The 23,545-nt window shown below is 42.5% G+C and overlaps 1 protein-coding gene across 10 annotated transcripts in view; it reads right to left on the bottom strand.

Annotated features, from left to right (window-relative positions):
- The window catches only part of CHD6 (chromodomain helicase DNA binding protein 6), a 201,717-nt gene that overhangs the window by 85,235 nt on the left and 92,937 nt on the right, over positions 1-23,545 (bottom strand). For all 10 annotated transcript variants that reach the window (XM_044927646.2, XM_025263458.3, XM_044927647.2 and 7 more), the window contains 5 exons: positions 11,084-11,146; positions 10,169-10,227; positions 9,386-9,503; positions 3,490-3,576; positions 3,158-3,292 (listed from right to left, as the gene is read on the bottom strand). In XM_044927646.2, the coding sequence (XP_044783581.2) occupies positions 3,158-3,292; positions 3,490-3,576; positions 9,386-9,503; positions 10,169-10,227; positions 11,084-11,146 (462 nt within the window). The remainder of the gene's footprint in view (positions 1-3,157; positions 3,293-3,489; positions 3,577-9,385; positions 9,504-10,168; positions 10,228-11,083; positions 11,147-23,545) is intronic.

Raw genomic sequence — 23,545 nt, 5'->3', positions numbered from 1 at the left:
AGGACACACAGAGTGATGTTTCAGGAGCACGGTGTGGAGAGGGATGCAGGCGGGCGATGGGGAAGGTGGTGAACCTCACAACGCCATCCTAGAGCTACCTGCAAACTGCAACTGCTATCTTCTGACTGACGAGCAGGCCCTGTATTTTCTAGAAAGCAGATTACACTAAGAACACCTCTATAAAATTTGCAAGCAGTTAATGAAGAGGAGAAACAGATTCACCTAAAATCTTGGTTAAGTGTTATATTGCTTTACTGAGACTCTTAGAAATCATTCCCACTAACATTTTAATTTCCCTACAAGCCAGCACCAAGGTTTTTAGTTTTCTATAGGTAGAATTTTTTGTTATTTGTCCCTGTGGTATTAGCTCAGGAAAGTACAATGGGTCAAATATTTTGTTGATGAGTTTCTAAAGCTAAAAAGCCTGTATAATTGAAACTATAAATTCCTTAAATTCGCCATAAACGTAAGAGCAATCTTACTGCTTTACTTTTCAATATGAAACACCAATTTCTAAATGTAACTGATCTCTGTTTATATGAAATGCCATTTTTATCATATATTAAGTTCTAATATATCTAGGGAGCTATATCCAGAGTCTTACTGCAGTAAAATCACTTTTGAATTACTATAGCTCTACATCTGATGGGGAATTATTTTACAAAAATGTCTTGGCTATTTTTTAATTTAGTATTCTGTGCAACCGTAGAATCAATGTCAAATTCCCTTAAAATTCTATTGGAATTTCTAATCTGGGGAAATTTTTAATTTTTAGGTATTAAGTCTGCCCATCTAAAAATTTTATTTAGGTTTTTTTATTATTTGGACATATATTTGATTATTTTGCTTCTAGACAAATTGAGCCTCTAGACTGACACTTTTAAGGTCTCAAAAAATTAAAAAAAAAAAAAAAAAAAAATCTTACCTATGTCCGTAGTTACATAGAGAATTTTGAGACTGTAGCTTTTCTAACAGCAATTTTAGTTTGGGAGTTTTACTTTGGGGTATTACAGAAAGTTTACTCCTAAAATATGTTATTATCTAAAACTAAGCCATTTGCATGTAAGATTTAATAAAATATCCCCAATCATATTGTATCATTGATATTTGGAGATAAGTATAATGGTTCAATCTGTCTAGACTCCTGGAAGTGCGGAAACTTTCAGAAACTTACATACCACAACTTAACCTACAAAATTACGGTAGCTGTAGTTAGGCTACGCTCCTTGAAATACAACTTTGTTGAATATTACATCAGCACATAGGTACAAGGTGCTTTTAGAAATGTAAGGGGAAATAATTCATTACGTCAAAAAAATAATTTTAAAGAGAAAGCTTTTAAGCCAAGATCTTCTCATATAAACTCTCTTGCTCTGTTCCCTTAAAGAAATTACACTGTTATCGCCTAGGAATCATTCAGCCTGGCTTCCTGAAGCTCACGTCACTCATTTTAATGGCACTCTACCCGACACTATGGGGAATATTCCAGAATGTTCCTCATCTCTAGAGACTGAAGGGGCTCACTTTTAGCATCACAGATACTGTAGAATAGACTTTCACTGCAGGTTTCTACTTTGCTGCCCTGGTAGCACTCCAGATACAGAGGCATCACACACTAATCCAGTCCCTCCTCTGGGTCTTCCTGCTTTCTCCAGATTTTAGTTTTATGTCACCTACTGCCCAGAAACTTCAGTGATCTAAGGATGAGACTTGAAATCAGCTAGAAGTTTCCGATGCCTGGTCTGGCTGGCTCCTCAGTGGTATCACAGATGACAGGCAAGCACCTACCCCAGGGCTCCAAAACCTTCAGTGGCTATTATTAAATTCAAAAGAGAATTGATATTTGGAGTCTCCAAGGTGGGTCTTGACTATTAAATGACTGCTACTCTCTTTGCAAAGTCGTTACTGACACTCTGTCTTGCTCTCCCAAAAGTCTGTTATTTTACCTACAAGCAACCAATTTTTAACCAAATAGCTTTTAGGGACAGAATGTTCTAGTCATTAAGACAAGCGATATAAAAACAACAATAAGGAACTGGGTAACAGTTTTTCATATAAAAATGTGATTTTCTTGGGAGGGAGGGAGGTGGGATTTCCTGGTGGCCTAGTAGTTAGGACTCTGCACCCGCACTGTAGGGGGCACAGATTTGATCCCTAAGGGAGAAGGCAACAGCAACCCACTCTAGTACTCTTGCCTGGAAAATCCCATGGACAGAGGAGCCTGGTAGGCTGCAGTCCATGAGGTCGCTAAGAGTCAGACACAACTGAGCGACTTCACTTTCACTTTCATTCATTGCAGAAGGAAATGGCAACCCACTCCAGTGTTCTTGCCTGGAGAATCCCAGAGGTGGGGGAGCCTGGTGGACTACTGTCTATGGGGTCGCACAGAGTCGGACACGACTGAAGTGACTTAGCAGCAGCAGCAGCGGGGAACTAAGATCTTGCACGCCATACAGTGTGGCCAAAAAAAAAAAAAGTGACTTAGAAAAAAAAACAGAAACTGATCATTCCAGTCTTTAGCCATATTCTTTAACATCTCTGATTCTCTTCCCAAATTAGTTACACCTTAACTGAGCCCTATCCCAATTCTGCCTCTTTTTAATTACTAGGTACCCCATGACATTTCTGCAGCTTGGTGGTAATAAGCCAGAATCAGAAAAACTAACCAATTCAACACATATGGAAAACTTATGTTTTCTCTGCCAAGTCCTAGGGATCTTTTGATAAAGGACAGTTCTTCCCTTTAAGAATATTCTGAGTAAAAGCAAAGGATAAAACCAAAGAAAAGAGATCACTGACGGAGAAAGAGATAAGAAACAGGAAACAAAAAAGATACCAACAACCTATGGAGCTTCTTTCCCAAGCCAGGCATTTCTTACACCTTCTATCTTACTGACCCCACTTGACAGCCATACACCACGAAAACAACTCATAAGCAAGCTTCTTAAATGTCACATCCATCAAACTAGAGCCCAGACCTAAAGCTGACCCAGTGCTAGCAAAGTATGATGTGGGCAGAAACATACTCTGAACCCCAGTTTCAATGGGCACAACCAACGGTAAGATGCCACAGAAACCACTCGGGGGAACCGCCTGGGGGACACCCCGGATCATCGCATTACAAGAGACACCCGAGATAGTGACATGGGTACGTTACCACGTGCTTGATTTCAGGGAGCACTTGCAGAGATTCAAATTCTTTAACTTTGGCAGGATCCACGTCCTCCTCCAGTTCCCAAGTGCTCTCTTCATAAGGCAGTGAGCACCACTTCACCAGGTAATGCGTCACCTCCTGGTGGCAAATGGGAGAGGCACTTATGTTCTTCCTACTACATTAGAGAAATCGATCCTGTACTGATGATCTAGGAAACCCTCCCTATGACACAGCACACAAAGGCCATTAAAACAGAGGCCACGTGTTGACAAAACAAGCAAAACACGAGACAAGCAAGGAAGACACTTTAGAAGAGTTAAAACAGAAATACCCACCTCTCCGGTTTCTGCATCCTTGGTATGGGCCACCTCTAAGATGCGATCAACCTCCACATAGTCTGGGTTGAACAAGTCTTCGTCAGGCTAAGGCAAACGGGAAAGAAGAGCTAAGAAGTGACTCCCTTCCTGCCAGCCCAGCATCCAGTGTTTTATCTTTAAGTGATCCCCCCCACCCTGGGCTCTATCAGGGAATGCAGAATGAAAAGGTCTGCTTGAGTTTAATTAGGTCCTATTTGTTTATTTTTATTTCCATGACTCTAGGAAGTGGGTCAAGAGGATCTAGGTGCAATTTATGTCCAAGACTGTTCTAAGTTGTTCTCTAAGAGTTTTGTAGTTTCTGGCCTTACACTGAGGTCTTTAATCCATTTTGAATTTATTTTTGAGTATGATATTAGAAAGTAATCTAACTTCATTCTTTTATATAAAGCTGCCCAGTTTCCCAAGCACTACTTATTGTAGAGGCTGTCTTAGTAACAGAACACTGTAATGCAATTACATTCCAATAAATTAAAAAAACAACAAAAAAAAGGAGGTTTGCTTAAATAAGTCAACTCACCAACTTTTCTCACTGTCCCCAAATCCTGCCCTTCAGGACTACATTTAAAGGCACAACCACACCTTCCAGGTTGCACCACGGGTAAGGATTTCCTATTGGTCATTTCAATGCATGCATGCTAAGTCACTCAGTCGTGTCTGACTCTTTGGACTATAGCCTGCCAGGTTCCTCTGTCCATGGAATTCTCCAGGCAAGAACACTGGAATGGGTTGTCATGCCCTCCTCCAGGGTTATTAAGTACTGAGCAAAAACCAGCACAAAGAGGATTTCCAGAGATAACTCACAGAAATCCGGAATGTCAGTTTCTTTTTCTTCTTCACACCAATAACAGTTACTAACTGGATGGATGCATGAGGGGAGCTTCTGGGGATACTGATAATGTTCTATTCCTTGATCTAGGTGGTGGTTACATAGGAGTGTTTATTTTGTAAAAGTTCATTGAGCTGTACTCTTAGGACTTGTTTACGGTTAAATAGACCATGCTTCCCGCCCCGGCCCCCCTCCCCAAAGTATACTTATAAGAACAGTAATAAGCAAGATTTAGAAATATTCAGTGTGTGTCCAGTGATTTCGTGTAAGCCTCTAAACTACTTTATGGTGCAGTAAGTGCTGTAAATACTTTAGAGATGAGAGAACTGACTCAGAGAGGTTAAATACGTCCTGTGGCCAGGGTCCCAAAGCCACGTGGACCGGAACGCTTACCCAGGTCTTTCTTGCCCAGAAGCCCTCCTCTGAACTGCAGGGGTGTTCTCACTGCCCCTTAAGCTAGAAGGCACTTTAGGAGCTATATAGTTTCACCTTCCAATCTATACAGGAACACTTCTTAGAGCAACCCTGGCAAATCCACCCTCGGATTCAATTATTCCCGTGTTCAGGAATTTATTGCCCTCTGAGACCTGACCCACTGCCAAGACAGCTTTACCTCTGCCTGTTCAGTAGTAGCATCACAATCTTTATCATTATCACTATCAAATTACTGCCTAATTTTCCTCCTGGAACTGTGACTCACTGGAGTGAACTGCTTCTTCTATAGAAGCAGTAGCCAAGTGATTCTCTCCTCTCTATCTGAATACCTCCCCACCCCAGGTGTTCAGTGTTCTTCAGATGCCATGTTTCCAGATCCCTCGATGATGCAGAGCTAACCTTTGTGGAGCAGTGACCGTGGGGCGGGCACCATGCCAAGCACTTTCATCAACACTGTGTCATTTAATCCTCCTGGGTATCGTGAGGGTTAGGAGGATTTCTGATTTACGAAAACAAAGGATGCTGAGTGCAGAGGAGCTATTCAGTTGGCCCAAGGGCGTTCAGCAGTGCGTGGACACCTGTGGGTGTGGGTGCTGGGGGGCGCCAGCACTGGGCATCCACTGTCCACCTTTGCTCTCGATCACTCAGACATGCTTCTGCCCACTGTTAACAGTCCTTCCCCAGCTGCCCTTAGGCTTTACAAAGTCTCTCACTGAATCCCAGTACCCACATCAGCACAATACTCAGGAGAGAACAGAGCATGGCAAGCAGGGTGCCATCTAGGATTACTGGCACCTTTTAAGCCCCACCCTACTCTTGCTGTTGTTGTTCAGTCGCTCAGTCTGAAGCAACTCTTTTGTGACCCCATGGAATGTAGCCCACCAGGCTTCTCTGTCCATGGAATTTCCCAGGCAAGAATACTGGACTGGGTTGCCATTTCCTTCTCCAAGGGATCCTCCCAACCCAGGGACCGAACTTGCGGTCTCCTGCATTGGCAGGTGGACTATTTACCACTGAGCCATCAGCTCTTGGTTCACAGTAAACTTTGTCCCTTGAGCTGCCATCCAGTCATCTTCCCCACTCCAAAGTTGTAAAGATGTTTACAATACCAATGTGAGCCATTACATTTACTTATTGCCATCTGCATGATTTAATTCATCCTTGCCTGTCCAGGTGAACCTGAACTTGGATTCCTTCATTCATTCTCCCAGTGCTGGGTCTGGTGCTGAGGAGTCAGGGGTTAACAGGCCTTCGGCCCTGTGGGGTGTGGGAAACGCTCAGCCTTCTAGCCTGACTCTCCTTCACACGTGTCCCTGGCTACCTCATAAAGCAGCTGGAAGTAATGTGTATGAAGAAGCTCTATTCAGAACTAGGTTATTATTTACAAGAATATCATTTATGCAAGTTATGAGTAAAACTGTCGACCAGGTCAAGACCGAAGACAGCGTTATAGCAACTACTTCCCAATTTTCCTTCCTCTCATAGTGGCCTCCAATCTCCTCCCATAACTGTCCATTCTCACCAGGATCTCACCAGGGACTCCCACTATGGTATTTCTACACATCCTAACACAGTTTTCTCTTTCAATACCCAACCAAGGGAAGAAAAAAAAAAATCACTCCCTTGGGCATAAATCAGAAACTAGACTCATGGGGCTTCATAGACTGCATTGAGGAGTCTGGACTTTATTCCAGGGAGACAGGAAGTGCTACAGGGTCTAAGCAGGCAACCCTCCTCACCAGCCTGGGCACAGCCAAGTAGTGACTGAGCACAGAGCCTGCGTCTGGTGTCCTGGAGAGAAACACAAGGAAGGCGAGGCCCTGTCTGTCTCACAGGGCTCAGAATGGCAGACCCAGACCTGTAAACAAGTCACTACGCTGCAAATCCTTGCTAAAACAGAGGTGTGAGTGCGATGTTCTGGGAACCCAGGGAGAGCGTCCAACAGGGCTTCAGGACGGCTTTTCCAATTCCAGCCCTTCCTTTCCCTGATGCTCTATCAGAGGAATGATGCCATAAAAAACAGTTCTCACAGGCTTTACAACGAGCCCAGAGAGGCCTGGGGCCAAACGTTGAAGCTAAAGAGAAAGGACTCCATATTGGGACAAAAAGAACACTTACTGACACTGTCCTAAAATAGGTTTTTGGCATTTGCGGGAAAAGGAGCACCATGCGAACAATGAACTGGTAAGTTATGTGTGGCAGTTTGCTATGATTTGATGGCATCTGAGTGCACTCTTAAGGTCGCGTATTTGTGACTACATTTAAAAAATAATTTATATTGTTTTTTCTTCGTAAGTTGTCTGTATAAGATTGAAAAATTACATGTTAAAGAAAATAGAAATCACCACGATCCTACTGAATAGAGAAAATTAGGTCAGTGTTTTTACATAAACTCAGACATTTTCTAAGCATTATTATGGTGATTCTTCGCCCCTGCACACCCACCTCCCACTCTCACCCCCAATGCTGGGAAAGATTGAAGGCAGGAGGAGAAGGGGATGACAGAGGATGAGATGGTTGGATGGCATCACTGATTTGATGGACATGAGTTTGAGCAAGCTCCAAGAGATGGTAAAGGACAGAGAGGCCTGGCGTGCTGCAGTCCATGGGTTCCCAAAGAGTTGGACACAACTAAGCGACTGAAGAACAACCATCCCCAAAATGGAACTCTCACATGCTGTAGGAGCCTAACGTTTTCAATTAACAACAGTTTACAACATTAAGCCCCTTCCTATTGACATTAATAATCGTCCTCCAGTATCACTTTTACTAGCTGCGCAGTACTACACTCTGTGAAATGTATCATAATTTAATAGTATTTGTTACCTAACGTTATGCTTGTTTTCAATTTTTCACCAACATAAACTGTTTATCATAGCTAAGTCTTTGCTCCAAGATCTGATAGTTTCCTTAAAAATAAATGATGGAATTAGAACTGCTGGGACAAGGGCTATGCAAATACCGAGGCATTTGACATATGTCAACCTGCTCTCCTGAGAGGGCATCCTAGGTTATGCTCCCAGCTGTGATGACAAGAGGGTCTTTTCCACACACCTTCACCAGCAATGGATGATGCTTATTTCTAAAACCTTCCAGTATTTGGTAAGTGAAAACTACAAGATTTGCATTTCTTTGGCTGCTAATGAAATTGATTACTTTTTTTTTTGGTATGATTAGTAAATAATTTCCCCCTCTTTCCTGAATTCCCCAATAATCTGTCCATTTTTTTCCATTTAGGATTTTGTACTTTTCTTTTTTTCTTAATTTTTATTGGAATATGGTTGCTTTACAATTTTTAGTTTCTACTGTAAAGTGAACCAGCTACACATATACATAAATCCCCTCTTTTTTTGGATTTCCTTCTCAGTTAGGTCACCATAGAGCACTGAGTAGAGTTCCCTGTGCGATACCATAGGACCTCATTAGTTACCTATTTATATACAGCAGTGTATGTCTGTCGACCTCAATCTCCCAATCCATCCCACTTCCCTGTATCCATACATCTGTTTTTTATGCCTATGTCTCTATGTATTTTCCTTTTTGAATTATAAGAGCATTTTTTATCATTAAAGCTTTTGTCATATGTATATGAGTGTGTATCATGTCTGTGTCTATGCAAATATAAGTAAGGTTTCCATACTGGATAAGAATGCATGCCTTATACGTAGATGCATGGAAAGTTGCTTTAGTCGTGTCCGACTCTTCGTGACCCTATGGACTGCAGCCTGCCAGGCTCCTCTGTCCATGGAATTCTCCAGGGAAGAGTACTGGAGTGGGGTGCCATGCCCTCCTGCAGGGGATCTTCCCAACCTAGGGATTGAACCCGAATCTCTAATGGCTCCTGGCAGGGGAGTTCTTTACTACTAGTGCCACCTGGGAAGTCCAAAGTGAAAGCGTTAGTCACATCTGACTCCCCATGGACTATTGTAGCGCATCAGGCTTCTTTGTCTATGGGATTTCCCAGGGAAGAGTACTGGAGTGTGTTGCCAGTCCCTTCTCCAGGGGATCTTCCCGACCCAGGGATCAAACCCAGGTCTCCTGCATTGCAGGCAGATTCTTTACTGTCTGAACCACCACAGAAGCCCAGTTGTATGTAGGTATGCATGGATACAGTTAGGAAATACATATATGTACATATGTACTTACTTTAAGATTTGTGGTTATTTTCCAATTTATAGACACTAAAGATGTTTTGATATCCAAATCCATCAATCCTTCCTCTTACTACACTTAGAAATTCCCAAGTTGATATATTTATTTACTTATTTTCTAACATTTTGGCTTTGTTTCTATTTTACACCCAAGCATTAATTCTTGGAATTACCCTTTTGGGGAGGGGGAGGAAGGAAATGAAAAAACTGTGAACATATTCCTTTTGCCTAGAATGTAACCAAGATGCAGATCCTTAGGAGTTATCATTTGTAAAGTTTGAGCCTTATTCCATTTTCTTTGACTTAAATCTAGACAACTTGCATCTCAAATCAGGGCACGCCTGAGCAATAGATCTGCATGGGACTTCAACTTAAAGAAACTTAAACCTGGGATCTAATACTGCAGGAAAAGCAGTGATCAAATTAATAAGTAATGCTTCACCTCAGTAAAAATGTGCTTCATCTGGGCTTGCTTATTCCTAAATCGCTTGATCTTCTGTGCGATGCGAGGGTCCTTTTCGAGTTCTTCCATTGTGGCCCATTTACAGTGTAAGTAGGAACTATCCAAAGACATACAGATTGTGAGACGAGTGTAGAACCAGCAAATAATCAGACTTTAAAGTTTCATTAACCAGGGTGACCATCTACCATAGCAGCAGCTGAGTGGCTTGCTGTGGAACCGCTGGAGACTGGACTTAGAAGGGCCTTGCCCTTCAGGACAAAAACTGAACCAGGACAAGACAGCAATTCCAAGCAACTGGTCACTCTGTGGCTTCTAGAGAAACTGGCTCATGGTTGGAGGCAGGGCAGGTATAGGGAGGCTAGCATTCATGCACATTAGTGGAAGTGGGCACAAGCAGAGAAAAAAAGGAAAATGCAAGAGAGCAGAAAAGTATAGGCTATAGGACTGTGATTCTCCACATTGTGTGCAAACAGGAACTGCACAGGGAGTTTTTAAAACACGTCAACCCTTGGGAACTATACCCAGAGAAGGAGTCAACTGGCCTTGAGGGCAGCAAGGGCTTCAGTAGTTTTAAAAATTTCTCCAGGTGACTCTATACACAAAGTTGGGCACTGCCCCCTAAGGTGAACTTGAGCCAATTGAGGTCTGTGAGTCACACCTTAGGGGCCATTCTTGGAAAATATAGAAGATAATGATGGGATGAGGGAAAGACACTTTAGTCATATAACATCCAAATACAAAGAATACATTAAACAGACGTACAAATTTCTATACTTGACATAGAACAGCTCCAGGTCGAATGGGGGTTCTCCCGGGTGGACCTGTAACCCAAAGCAAGCCGTTATCAGCCTAGATCCCTGTGGACCACTCTTTAAGTACCAAACGAAAAAGGTAAATCAAGCGCTCCTTCTTCATTTAGAACATATTTCTCGAGGATATTTGTATTTTACCAGGTCGGTTTTTTTTTGGCAGCTCTGGAGCAGACTTTCTAAAGGCTGAACACACAGCTAAGCTACAACGTTAAAAAAAAAAAAAAAAAAAAATCCTCCTGGTGTCACTCTGAGATCTGGGCTAGGAGGGCACTCAGCTGAAAAACCCCAACTGGCCCAGGGCTCTGAGAGCTGCTGTGAAAGTGAGAACATGCATTTCCAGTGTCCCTGCCAACTCGTCCTACCCTCCCCCGACCCCCTGCTTGTTCCCCACACACTCCAGAGGGGTTCACTCAAAGCGAGGAAGTCTCATAAATCCTCGAGGTAAAAATGAAACCATGCTCTCCCTGACATTATGTTCTTATGCTCTTTCACACCAGGGATTTTCTCTAGAAGTTCCCTATGACAGCCCTGAAGACATGGAAAGGAAAAGGTGTTTGCACTGGGAGTCTTTCCCCATCTCTTCTTCTTGGGTCTTTGATGACTTTCAGTGAGCTGTGGCAACTAAGAGGTCAATACCTATCAGTAGGATCACAGGGAAGAAAAACATCAATTTGGGGTCATACTCAAACATTTAAGAATTTCATGTCTTAAAATCTTCTACAGAGGTAAACCTAAGTGTCAACTAGCCCAAAAGCGCTTCTGCCTAGCTCTCGGTCCAGCTGAGAAGGACCATTCCAGAGACATCTTTTAATAGAGGGTGTAATGTGCGCTAGAGACACACAAGCCAGAAACATCAGCCACCAACCTCCTGGACAGTCTTAGATGCCAGGATCTTCTCAATGATGTTTGCGTCATCTTCTGGAGGCTCCTGAAGACAGAGGTGAGAGAGAGAGAGAGTGGATTACTGGCACCACAGAAGCCATGAAATAATTCTACAAGAAATGCTACAATAGATACTACTTGGTCCAAAGGTTCACCTTTGAGTACAGAGGCCTCCATCCTGCCAGCTCAGAGTGATGCAAAGATGGTAGAGTCTAACCTCTGTGCACGACCCTCCCGCTTCCCCTCCTACGTGAGCAGGGAAGTTACTCTGCTTTGCAGATTCTTGACTTCAGAGCTGCCTTTAGCATTATTAAAATTGGTCGTGGGACCTCCCTTCTCTGCCCAAACTGCTCACATGTTACTGCATAAAATTTTCAGAAAGGCGTAATATGAAAGAGTCTGGGGGCTTCAGAAGCAGAAGGCCCCAATTCTGACACCTTCCAGCTGTTGACTTTGGGCAAGTCAATTAACATCTCTTAGTTTCAAATCTATTAAAATAAGAATTAAAAATACATATCTCACTAGGTTACTGGGAGGATAAGATGGCATGTGAAAACATTTTTTGGACAGTAAGCGTTAGGCAAATGTAAGGCATAACTATTCTCTACTAAGTGGTATCACTGTTCCCCTCTGTACCTGGAAATCACTTTCTGTTTTACTGATCATCCTTTGACTACAAATCCCAACTGGAAACAATTTAATTACTTCCTTTCTACCCTAGATACACATCAACATTTTCTAATCTCCATGAAATCTCTACAGAGGAGTACTTGATTTTAAAAAAATTTGCATTTAAAAAAACAACAAACTTGGGACTTCTCTGATAGTCCGATGGCTAACAGTCTGTACTCCCAAAGCAGGGGACCCAGGTTTGATCCCTGGTCTGGGAACTAGGGTTTCCCTGGTGGTTCAGATTGTAAAGAATATGCCTGCAATGTGGGAGACCCAGGTTCAATCCCTGAGTCAGGAAGATCCCCTGGAGATAGGAATGGGACCAACTCCAGTATTCTGGCCTGAAGAATTCTATGGACAGAGGAGCCTCGTGGGCTACAGTCCATGGGGTCGCAAAGAGTTGGACATGACTGAGTGACTTTCACTTTTTTTCCCTCTCACTGGGAACTAGATCCCACATGCTGCAAATAAGAATTCACATGCTACAACTAAAGATAAACAAATAAAATTAAACAGAAATTAAAAAATAAAAATAAAATAAACAATAAACTTACAAAAACACTCCTGTTAAACGTTCTTCCTAAGATTTCAGTTGAGCAGTTTTATTTCAGTGGTTTCAACTGCACTATATGACTTTTCCAGATCTAGCATTTATCACAATATGAGACTTAGAACAGTGCATGAAAAGAACACACACCCCAACCCTAACTCTCAGAATAACTAGTTGGGTTCCTTCTCAGAACTTTCCAAAAGGATGATTTGTGCTGCATTATCATTGCCTTCAGTCTACCCATTCTAGGGCTCAACTATCCCAAAGTCATACCGTTACAGAAAACATATTTTCTAAGAACTTAAATCAAGCTTTTCGCAGAAAACTGATAGTAAAAAAAAACGACGAGCAGGGCAGATGGTGGAAGAGAAGTATGGAAATCAGCAGGCGCTGACAGATGCTCCCAAAGGCTACGCATATTCATTATGTCCCCCTGGACACATGGCATTGTGAAGTTAATCTAAAATGACAAGTCTTTTCCCACTGCTCAACCGGAAGATCAGTGAACTGGGGCTGGATACAGACTCGGCTTTTGATTTCCTCTAAGTATATTTGCTCTGCTTGATTCTTATGCACAAGAAAAGGAGGCGGCGGCAGTTCACAGTGGGTTGCCGTCTTCTCCCATCACGCTAGGCTGTAATGGCAGGGATCCTTATTTGTTTTACTCACTGGTGTAGCTAGATACCTTGAGAAAGCCAGACAACAGTGGGTGATCAATGAATATTGGTTGAATGCTAAATAACACGGAAGACAGATGGATTACAAAGGAAAGATAAAGGGTTATTCTTGATCTATATCATATAAGTAAAGCCTCATTCTTTTTCCATATACCTGGACTTAACTTCTCTTGTCCAGATGGCTACCAGTGAAGGGCCCAAACTAGATGTCCTTTCCTGAGCAGTAAAATCACAACCCCAATCTTGCAGCCAACAAACAGAGCTTGGACTATGACAAGTGGACAGCAAGCAAAGGAACAGGGTCCGGGTTAAAGGAAACTAGATTAATGACCCAGCTTCCTTCCTTACCACTTCATTTCCTTCCTAAACTTTCCCTGTTATTTACTGCATGTCTTTTGAGTTTACGTACTGGTCTTACAGAAATAAATGCACTATAGTCTTCATCAGGGAACGGCCAGGCACACCCACACAATGCTGTAAGTGACTGAGGTATGGCACACATACAGCACGCCGAGATCTCAAGCATGCAATTATCGACATTTTACATGTACACATATACAGTGAAGTCCCCCCGAGATAAAGTTATATTAAATTTTCAACATTCTTGGAAGATCCTCATGCCCCCTTCTAGACATGACCACTCTTCAGACTTCTACCACCATTGATTAGTTTTGCCTGTTATTAAGTTTCATGCAAATGGAATCATATAGCATGTGCTTTGTTCTCCTTATCACTGTGCAGTATTTTATTGTATAAATTATTTATTTACCCACCACTTATTTATCCATGCTATTGCTAAGGAATATTTGGGTTGGTTTCAATGTTCATATAAATGCACTCACTTACCCTGGATATACACACAGGAAGGCAATCGCTAGGTTATGAGGTTGGTTATATGTTTAGTTTTGAGGGATACTGTCAGAACTTTTTCCAAAGTAGTTGCAACCATTTTTACATCCAGCAGCAGTGCGTGGGAGTTCTAACTGACTTGATATCATGAGTACTGAAAACTTCAGCCATTCCAATGGATGTGTACTCAGTTCAGTTCAGTCACATCTGACTCTTTGCGACCCCATGGACTGCAACATGTTAGGCCTCCCTGTCCATCACCAACTCCTGGAATTTACCCTAACTCATGTCCTTTGAGTCAGTGACGCCATCCAACCATCTCATCCTGTGTTGTCCCCTTCTCCTCCTGCCCTCAATCTTTTCCAGCATCAGGGTCTTTTCAAATGATTCAGCTTTTTGCATCAGGTGGCCAAAGTATTAGAGTTTCAGCTTCAACATCAGTCCCTCCAATGAACACAGGACTGATCTCCTTTAGGATGGACTGGTTGGATCTCCTTGCAGTCCAAGGGACTCTCAAGAGTCTTCTCCAACACCATAGTTCAAAAGCATCAATTCTTCAGCACTCAGCTTTCTTTACAGTTCAACTCTCACATCCCCTCCTTAATTCACAATTCACAATCCTAATTTCCCTGATAAATAGAAGGTGCTGAGCATCTTTTCATATGCTTATTGGCCCTATGAGGCTTCTATTCAAGTCATTTGCCTATTTTAAAAATTGTTCTTTTTTTTTTTGTCAAGAATTCTTTATATTTGCAAGTTTATATCTTTTTGTATTTCTGAATAAGAGTCCTCTGTTATGATCTATACTTTTTCTATCAATCTATAGTTTGCCCTCTCAAACTGTAGATGTGTCTTTTGACGAAGAGAAGTTCTCTATGATTCACCTTTTTTTCCTCTTTTGTATTTTTATGTCCATTGGAACGAATCTTTGCTGCCACCAAAGCCACAAATAAGCCACATACATAGTTTTAAATTTTCTTATAGCCACATTTACGCTGGGAAAGGTTGAAGACAAGAGGAGAAAGGGGCAACAGAGGATAAGACGGTTGGAAGACATCACTGACTCAATGGACTTGAGCTTGAGCAAACTCCAGGAGAGAGAGAAAAACAGGGAAGCCTGGCGTGGTGCAGTTCATGGGTCGCAAAGAGTCGGACGTGACTTAGTGACCGAAGGACAACAACAGTAGCTGCATTTAAAAACAGATGAATTTGATTTTAACAATATTTTAATTAACATAGCCAAAATATCATTTCAACATGCAATCAATATAAAATTGTTAATGAAATAGTTTACATTCTTCTTCTCATACTGAATCTTTAAAAATCTATTCTGTACTTTGTTGAGCATATCTCAGTTCGAACTAGGCTATTTCCAGGGCTCAGTAGCCACATACAGCTCTATTTTTGGCCCACTGGTCTATGCGTTCTTATGGCAACACTACCCTGTCTTCATTTTTGTAAACTGATTACAACGGATGGATTATAAGTCTTCCAACTGGGTTCTTCCTTTTTAAGATCGCCTTGGATAGGGTAGATCTGTATTTCCATCGTCAATTTCCACCAAAAAAGCACCCTGCCTAGATTTGGACTGGGACTGAATTCCAGATAGCTTAATTTTGAATACATGCGTGTCACATATCACTCCATTTACTTAGGGCTTCTTTCATTTGTTTCAGCCATGTTTTTCATACAGAGGGTTTATGTATCTTTTGAGAGTTACTTCAGGGTATCTAATACCTTGATACTATCATAAGTGGCATTTTATAATTTTCCATTCCTGATTTGATATTGCTAGTTTATAAAATAAGTATACTGTAAAAGGTATATTGTAATATTAGTATATTATAAATGGTGCCAATACATTTGTTTGATCCAAGGTTACCATAAACCTTCAAACTTCAAAAAAAAAAACCAAAAAAACAGCATCTGTAAAATGCAACATGGCAAAGAACAATAAAATAAAGCATGCCTGTATTTCTTCCTTTTCCTTAGTGCAGGACCTCCAATGTATTTCTGTATATAAATGAGAATAGTGGAATCTTTTTCTTGTTAATTCAGAGGGAAGGCATTCAATACTATACCATTTAATATAATATTAGCTGTCAGTCTTTATCTAGTGATTTATAAGATATTCTTTTAGTATCTGGTTTCTACAGTTTAAGATATGCCTAGGTATGGTTTTCTTTTGTGTGTTTTTCCTGCTTGGGGGTTACCTAACATTGAATCTACTGATTGATATCTTCCATCAGTTTTGGGGACTTTTTGGCTGTCCACTGACCCAGGTTTGATCCCAGGGTGGAGATCTCCTGGAGGAGGAAATGGCAACCTATTCCAGCATTCTGGAGAATCCCATGGACAGAGGAGACTGGCAGGCTACAGTCCAAAGAGTTGGACATGACTAAGTGACTGACCTTTCCTTTTCTACATCTAGGATGCTAATCAGAGCATCAGACCTCTTCACTGCATCCCAATGGTCTCTATGCATTTATGCTTTGCTCTGTTCTTTCCATTCATTTTTCTGTGTGTCAGTTTAGAAATTTTCTACTGATCTGTCTTCAAAGTCACTAATCTTATCTTCTATTATATCTAATCTGCTTTTAAACTTACTATTGTGCTTTGAATTTTACAAATTTTCAGTTTTACAGCATTGATCTAATTCTCTTTATAGCTTCAATTCTCTGTTGGAATTCTTTACTTTAAAACTTATTTTGTCCATCATTTCCTCTATTTTCTTTAAATAGAGGATTACATTAATCATAGTAATTCAATTTTTTTTTTTCTACTAACTCCATTATCTGGATCATCTGGGCTTTGCTTCCATTAATATTCCTGATTGTTAGTCAATTTCCCAGCCTTTTCAATGTCTAATAATTTTTTATTGTACAGTGAATATTGTGAACAAAAGAATCACAGCAGCTCCAAATGCTTCCTATTTTCTCCTTGATGAACAGGGAGAAGGAATGGGTCCCACTGGTCCAGTCCAATCAGGCTCTGTTGGGTCAGGACTGGGTCACCATTCTGTTAAGACTCAGTCCATCTCTTGTTTGATCTATTCCTTGAGAACAAATGCCCACAGTCACTTGACTGTAAGCTCGGCAGGTCTTTTTACTCCTCAGCCTTGAGTTTTCCAATCCCAAGCAGGTTAACAATCTCTCTTAAGGGAGAGTCAGTTTTGTTTTGCAGTAGACCCATCCTTTCAGTGAGATTTTATCTCCTAAGTAATGCAAGACTGTGAGATTTCAATTTGCCTTCTGGTTCGGCCACCCACTTCTTGTACTACCCCAGAACTCGGCAAATGTCAACTGCAGAAGGCTCCGTGCTTTGGGGATTCCTCTAGTTCCCAATCATTTCATCAGCCCTGCATAATCAATCACCAGCAGGGTCAGATGTTTCTCGTCAACCCAGAGTAGGTCTCTGTTTGGGCCCAGCCTGGTACTCAGCCCCTGCCCGGAATTACAGAATGCTTCCAGAGAAGAAAACAGTCAGCAATGGTCAGCTCATCTAGGGAAGAGCTCTTCTCTGTCTGGAATTTTAGTGCATCTCATTCTTACTGCTTCCACAGCTATCTGATGTCTTTAAAAATATGTTCTTTGCAAGTTAACTTTTTCTTCCCCCTTGCAGCGAGTGTTGGCCTGCCATGCCCGACTATTTCTTACCTGAAAATAGAATCCTCCAGCGCTAACTCTTATTTCTGCAGTTCCCTAGGGCCTAGTTGTGGGGCTTTCTTTTCTATCTATATTCATTCTCTAGGTGATCCCATTCAGTCTCATGGTTTTAAATACTGGCTATATGAGTCTTGCCTGCCATATTTATTTATCCTGGGCTTCCCAGGTGATGCTAGTGATAAAGAAGCTGCCTGTCGATGCAAGAGATGCAGGTTCTATCCCTGGGTCAGGAAGATCTCCTGGAGGAAGGCATGGCAATCCCCTCCAGTGTTCTTGCCTGGAGAATCCCATGGACAGAGGAGCCTGATGGACTACTGTCCATATGGTCACAACGAGTCAGACACGACTGAAGCAACGTAACTCGCATGTGCGCATGTTGTTGGGACTGCCATAGTTATTTAATCCAGCTCAGAACCCCATAATTATAGACTCCTTTATCCAACTGTTATTTGTCATCAGCACCTATTTCAGAAATATTTCACATTTCAGATGTCCACAAACCAAACTCTTAGTCTCTTAGCCAAGCCACCAACCCTACCCCTTCAAACTACAGTTTTCTTACAACTGAATTAAAAAGAACTCTATCCCTCTGGATGTTCAACTCCAAAATTCTGTAATTCCCAACTCCTCTCTTTTCGAGCCACACACCCTATCTCATCAGCCAAGAGATCCTGTTGAGTTTACCTTCGAAGTATGTTCAGAATCCAGACATTTCTCACCACCTCCACTGCTTCTACCCTGGTCTAAACCACCTTCATCTCTCACCCAGATTATTCCCAGTCATTTCTTAAGTAGTCACTTTGTTACCCAGCCTGTCCTACTGGTCTATTCTCAACGCAACTATCAGAATGGCCCCTTCATTTAAGTCATCCTTTTGCTTAAACTGCTTAAACTGCTTTTCTTTCAACTTAGAAGTAAAACCTAAAGTCTCCCAAAGGTCTTCAGAAGCCCACGGAATGCGTCCCCAGCCTCGCACCTCCTATGTCACCTTTCAGGTCTCCTTCTCTGTCCCTCATACACACCAGGCACGTTTCCACCTTCAGGACTCTGCTATTCCATCTGCCTGAAATGCTCTTCTCCCTACACGACTCCCTCACTCCTTTACTTCCTTTAGTTCTTGGGTCACGTATTACTTTTGTGAGGCCAACACTGATCACCCTATCTAAAATTGCAACCTTCATTCTTGAATTGCCTAACACTCCTATTCTGATGTTTTTTTTTCCATAGCACTTACCACCATGTACACACTACACAATTTTACTTTTTCCAGGTTGATAACCAGCCTCTCCCAAGTTATTTCTACACTTTGGAAGTTCTGAGCTTAGCCCTTTGGCCTGACACCCCACGTAGGCTGAAAACCTGGCAAACATCTGGAGGAGGAGATGGGCTGTGTGCATGCCACAGGCTCCCTCCACAAGGGCGGGGACTTCTGGCTCTTTTGTTCCCTGATGTTATCTCCAGCACTCAGAACAGTCCTTGGTGCCCAACAGTAAGTAGTAGGCGCTCAATAAATATTTCTGAATAAGTAATGTTAAGAGATTTTACAATGCAATATGGGAACAGCAGTATAGAGCAAGTGCTACGGGCACACAGAGCCAGAGCAGCTGGCCAAATCAGAAGAGGCTTCGGAAACAAGCTAGATGTCTATTAGCCTTAGACTTTCATCACTGCCAACTACCTTTCCTACCTACTTCCAAGTCTGTACGAACCAGACGAACAAGCAAGCCTTCACACGAGTGCACCCATGCTGAGAGAACCACTGTCTCTCCTCACCAGCAGGTGACTTCAAATAGGCTCTCTCTCTTTAAAAGAATTTTCTTTATTTGACTATATATTTGGGGAGGGGGGCTTCACTGGGTCTTAGTTGCAGTGCATGGGCTTTTTCTAGCTGCAGTGACCAGGGGCTACTCTCTGGTTGTAGTGAGAGCTTCTCGTTGCAGGGGTTTCTCTTGTTGCAGAGTATGTGCTCTAGATAGAGTGGGCTCAGAAATTGTGGCCCATGGGCTTAGTTGCCCGATGGCATGTGGGAGTTTAATTCCCGGACCAGGGATCAAATCCATGTCCCCTGCGTTGGCAGGTGGATTCTTAACCATTGGGCATCCCTTCAAATAGTCTCTTTTTCTTACCTACCATGAACAGCAGAAAAAGATGGCTTCTGATGGGAAGATGTTGACTTCTCTTCAGTTTTTAACCAGGACCCAATCCACAGAAACGTTAACATGTGGATGAAGAAGGCTCAGAACTTTACTCTGAGGGTTAAAAGGATGGAGGGCTTAAAGCATTCTTTGTTATAGAAAAATTTTTAAGTAAAAATTAAGGAATTTGAAATAAAAGTTCAGTTTGCTTTTTGGCACTAAAGAACAGGGGATAACACTAGAATTAAAAAAAAAAATCAATAGTTATCAAAATCTGACAACAGATTTTTTTTTTTTACTCTATCCTAATAAAAGGGAAAAAAGAGGCTAGTGTTACCAAAAATACACATCAAAGTATGAAGAAGACTGGAAAATCAGGATTTCTTTTTCCTAAACAGAGACCGTGCATAAGCATGATCATGTGTGTATAAACACTCAGTGTATACAGATACACACAGATATAAACTAAATCTGCTTGCCGAACACACTTCCATAACAGCCATCTGTTCCCAACTTCTTGGAATTTTCTCAAATTATCCGTCAAAGAAGACCATTTTAATTCATTCAATTTCATGTCAGAAACTCATGAAATTAATTTTTTCCCTTAGGGAAAAAATTTTCAACTCACATCACTCCCAACCTCAACCAACCACCTGATTCACTCTATTCAGCTAGAATAAGGAGAGCCTCTAGTGAGACACAACTCACTTTTCAAAACATTAAGTATTTACCAAGTGCCATGGAAGGTCCAAAGTCGCATTAAACAAGGTGCCAAGTCTCAGGGGCTTAGCTCTCAGTGGAAGCAAAATAAAACATATTTTTCTGAGAAATGTGCCAGGGGTAAATCCTAATCAGTGCAACAGTAACCCTAAGTCCAGCAAGAGAGCAGAAAGCATGAACAGCTTGACTTTCAAATACTGTGTTTTCTTTCAGTTGGGCACTAAAGGATGCTGGCTCATAAGAGGACTGCAAACAGGAAGGAAAGCTGAAACGTGCCCATGGGATGAAAGGACCAGTACAGGGGAAGCAGGATGCCTATCTGGGATACCAAGGAACACAGTCTTAATAGCAAAAAACATTTCACAGAATGGTGAGTGGGGATAAATGAGAACAGAATGTGGCCACATTCCTTAGAAGAAAATCAGGCAGGAATTTTGATCTAAAACAGGAGTTAACAGGCAAAATCACCTTAGATTCTTGAGTGGGACACTGAGAAAAGCCAAAAACTGCCCTGGCAAAATGAGAAAATGGGGAAATGAGCCTAGGAATGGAGTGAGAAGGACAGAGGACTGGGGCAGGGAATGACAAAGGTGCAAATCGCAGCTGTCTGAACACGAAAAGCCTCAGCAGGACTGGTGGGCAGCAGCAGCCAAGAGGAAACAAAGACAGGAGACACTCGGAGGAAAGGCCCGGGGTGGGAAGTGGTGGTTTGGCCAACGAAGAAATGGAAAGAATGAAAACCATCCTCCCGGGTCGAGTGGGACGGCAGCCTAAGTCCTGAATCACCCGGGCTGGTGCAGGGCTGCAGTCACTCTGCCCCGGGCCTGCCCATGGCAGTCAGGGCTGGAGTGAGAAGGCAAATGCCAGCAGGAAAACAGGCCAGTACAAAGAAGTGGAGGAAACAAGAGCCTGAGAAAGAAAGAAAAATACCTCATTCTCATTTTTCTAATCCAGGAGTTAAGAATCGTACCTGTTTCTATAATGTTTTAAGCATATTTATTCATTCGGTTCAGTTCAGTCACTCAGTCGTGTCCGACTCTTTGCGACCCCATGAATTGCAGCACGCCAGTCCTCCCTGTCCATCACCAACTCCTGGAGTTCACCCAGACTCACGTCCATCGAGTCAGTGATGCCATCCAGCCATCTCATCCTCTGTCGTCCCCTTCTCCTGCCCCCAATCCCTCCCAGCATCAGAGTCTTTTCCAATGAGTCAACTCTTCACATGAGGTGGCCAAAGTATTGGAGTTTCAGCTTTAGCATCATTCCTTCCAAAGGACACCCAGGGCTGATCTCCTTTAGAATGGACTGGTTGGATCTCCTTGCAGTCCAAGGGACTCTCAAGAGTCTTCTCCAACACCACAGGTCAAAAGCATCAATTCTTCGGCACTCAGCTTTCTTCACAGTCCAACTCTCGCATCCATACATGACTACTGGAAAAACCATAGCCTTGACTAGACTAGATGGACCTTTGCTGGCAAAGTAATGTCTCTGCTTTTCAATATAATATTTAGGTTGATCATAACTTTTCTTCCAAGGAGTAAGCATCTTTTAATTTCATGGCTGCAGTCACCATCTGCAGTGATTTTGGAGCCCAGAAAAATAAAGTCTGACACTGTTTCCACTGTTTCCCCATCTATTTGCCATGAAGTGATGGGACCAGATGCCATGATCTTCATTTTCTGAATGTTGAGCTTTAAGCCAACTTTTTCACTCTCCTCTTTCACTTTCATCAAGAGGCTTTTGAGTTCCTCTTCACTTTCTGCCATAAGGGTGGCGTCATCTGCATATCTGAGCTTATTGATATTTCTCCCGGCAATCTTGATTCCAGCTTGTGCTTCTTCCAGTCCAGCGTGTCTCATGATGTACTCTGCATAGAAGTTAAATAAGCAGGGTGACAATATACAGCCTTGACGTACTCCTTTTCCTATTTGGAACCAGTCTGTTGTTCCACGTCCAGTTCTAACTGTTGCTTCCTGACCTGCATATAGGTTTCTCAAGAGGCACGTCAGGTGGTCTGGTATTCCCATCTCTTTCAAAATTTTCCAGATGATAAGTACAACTGAATGCATGTCTTTATGTTACTTACTACCCAATGTCAAGTACTACCTATGTTAAGTGAAAATTATGATCAACTAAAAAGTGACACTTGTTTTTGCAAAAGTTTACAGTGTGATGGCAGGAACAATCAGGAGTGATATTCAGAGCAATATGGCAGGGGCGCTGACCCATCAGAGCAGTCACGGGCTGTGAACAAGTGGTGGGTGGGTTCCGGGGACATTAGGCATAATGAATACACCACAAAATAGAGGAGGGATGTGCCATACTTTTCTCTAAATAGTTCCTGGGGCTTAATGTACAGTTTACTTTATTGAAGCCTTTTCATGCTGGAGAGGTAAGTTAAAAAAAAAAGAAAAAGATTACAAGCCCTACCCTAACATGGTTCATGGCTTCGACAAAGGCAAACAAAAACTGGCAGCTGTTTAAAGGACAGTGACAGAGTTAACCATACTGGAGTGCCATGGGAGACAGAGGAGGGGCACTTACCTCCAGCTTGAGGGGAAGCAGGGAGTTTCCCGGGCGAGGGAACCACTGCGCTCACCTGCCAGGAGCAGGCAAAGACCAGACAAAGCAGAGGGTACTGTCTGCAAAGACGCAAGAGCGGACACAAGAGAGCACTGGGAGATGATGCCTTGTTCAAATTCAAGTCCTTCTGTCTCAGTGGCAAAAATCACACAAACCACACCAACTGCAGGAGGCAAAAACTGAGACCGCCTTGTAAGAATCTATATGCTGTAAATGGGCCATAACCGGGCAAGTCTGTCTGTGTTCCAAGCGCTGCCATCGGTTTGACAAAGAATAAGAAAGCAGGGAGTCACAGTGAGGATGGGAACATATTTCCCATCCCCCAGCCAGGGGACTGTCCTCTAGACTCCAAAGCAGGCGTCTATGCTGATCTGCCAGGCCCGAGCTAGAATGAATCATGCGTAAAGACGTTTGCAGCAACTCACCACGAGGCAAGCACTGCTGAGGTTGCGATTTGGGGTTGGGACAGCAGCCACACTAGTGGGCTGAGCATGCCGATAAGACACCACAAAGAAAGCAGGGAGGGAGCAGCGGGGCCTTTTTGGTGCTGACTGCACACCCTTCTCTGCCCCTTCTCTGCCCGTCTGCAAGCAG

The sequence above is a fragment of the Bubalus bubalis genome, chromosome 14 (genome assembly GCF_019923935.1).
Source record: "Bubalus bubalis isolate 160015118507 breed Murrah chromosome 14, NDDB_SH_1, whole genome shotgun sequence".
NCBI classification, from domain to species: domain Eukaryota; kingdom Metazoa; phylum Chordata; class Mammalia; order Artiodactyla; family Bovidae; genus Bubalus; species Bubalus bubalis.
This window is presented reverse-complemented; position numbering and strand designations above follow the sequence as displayed.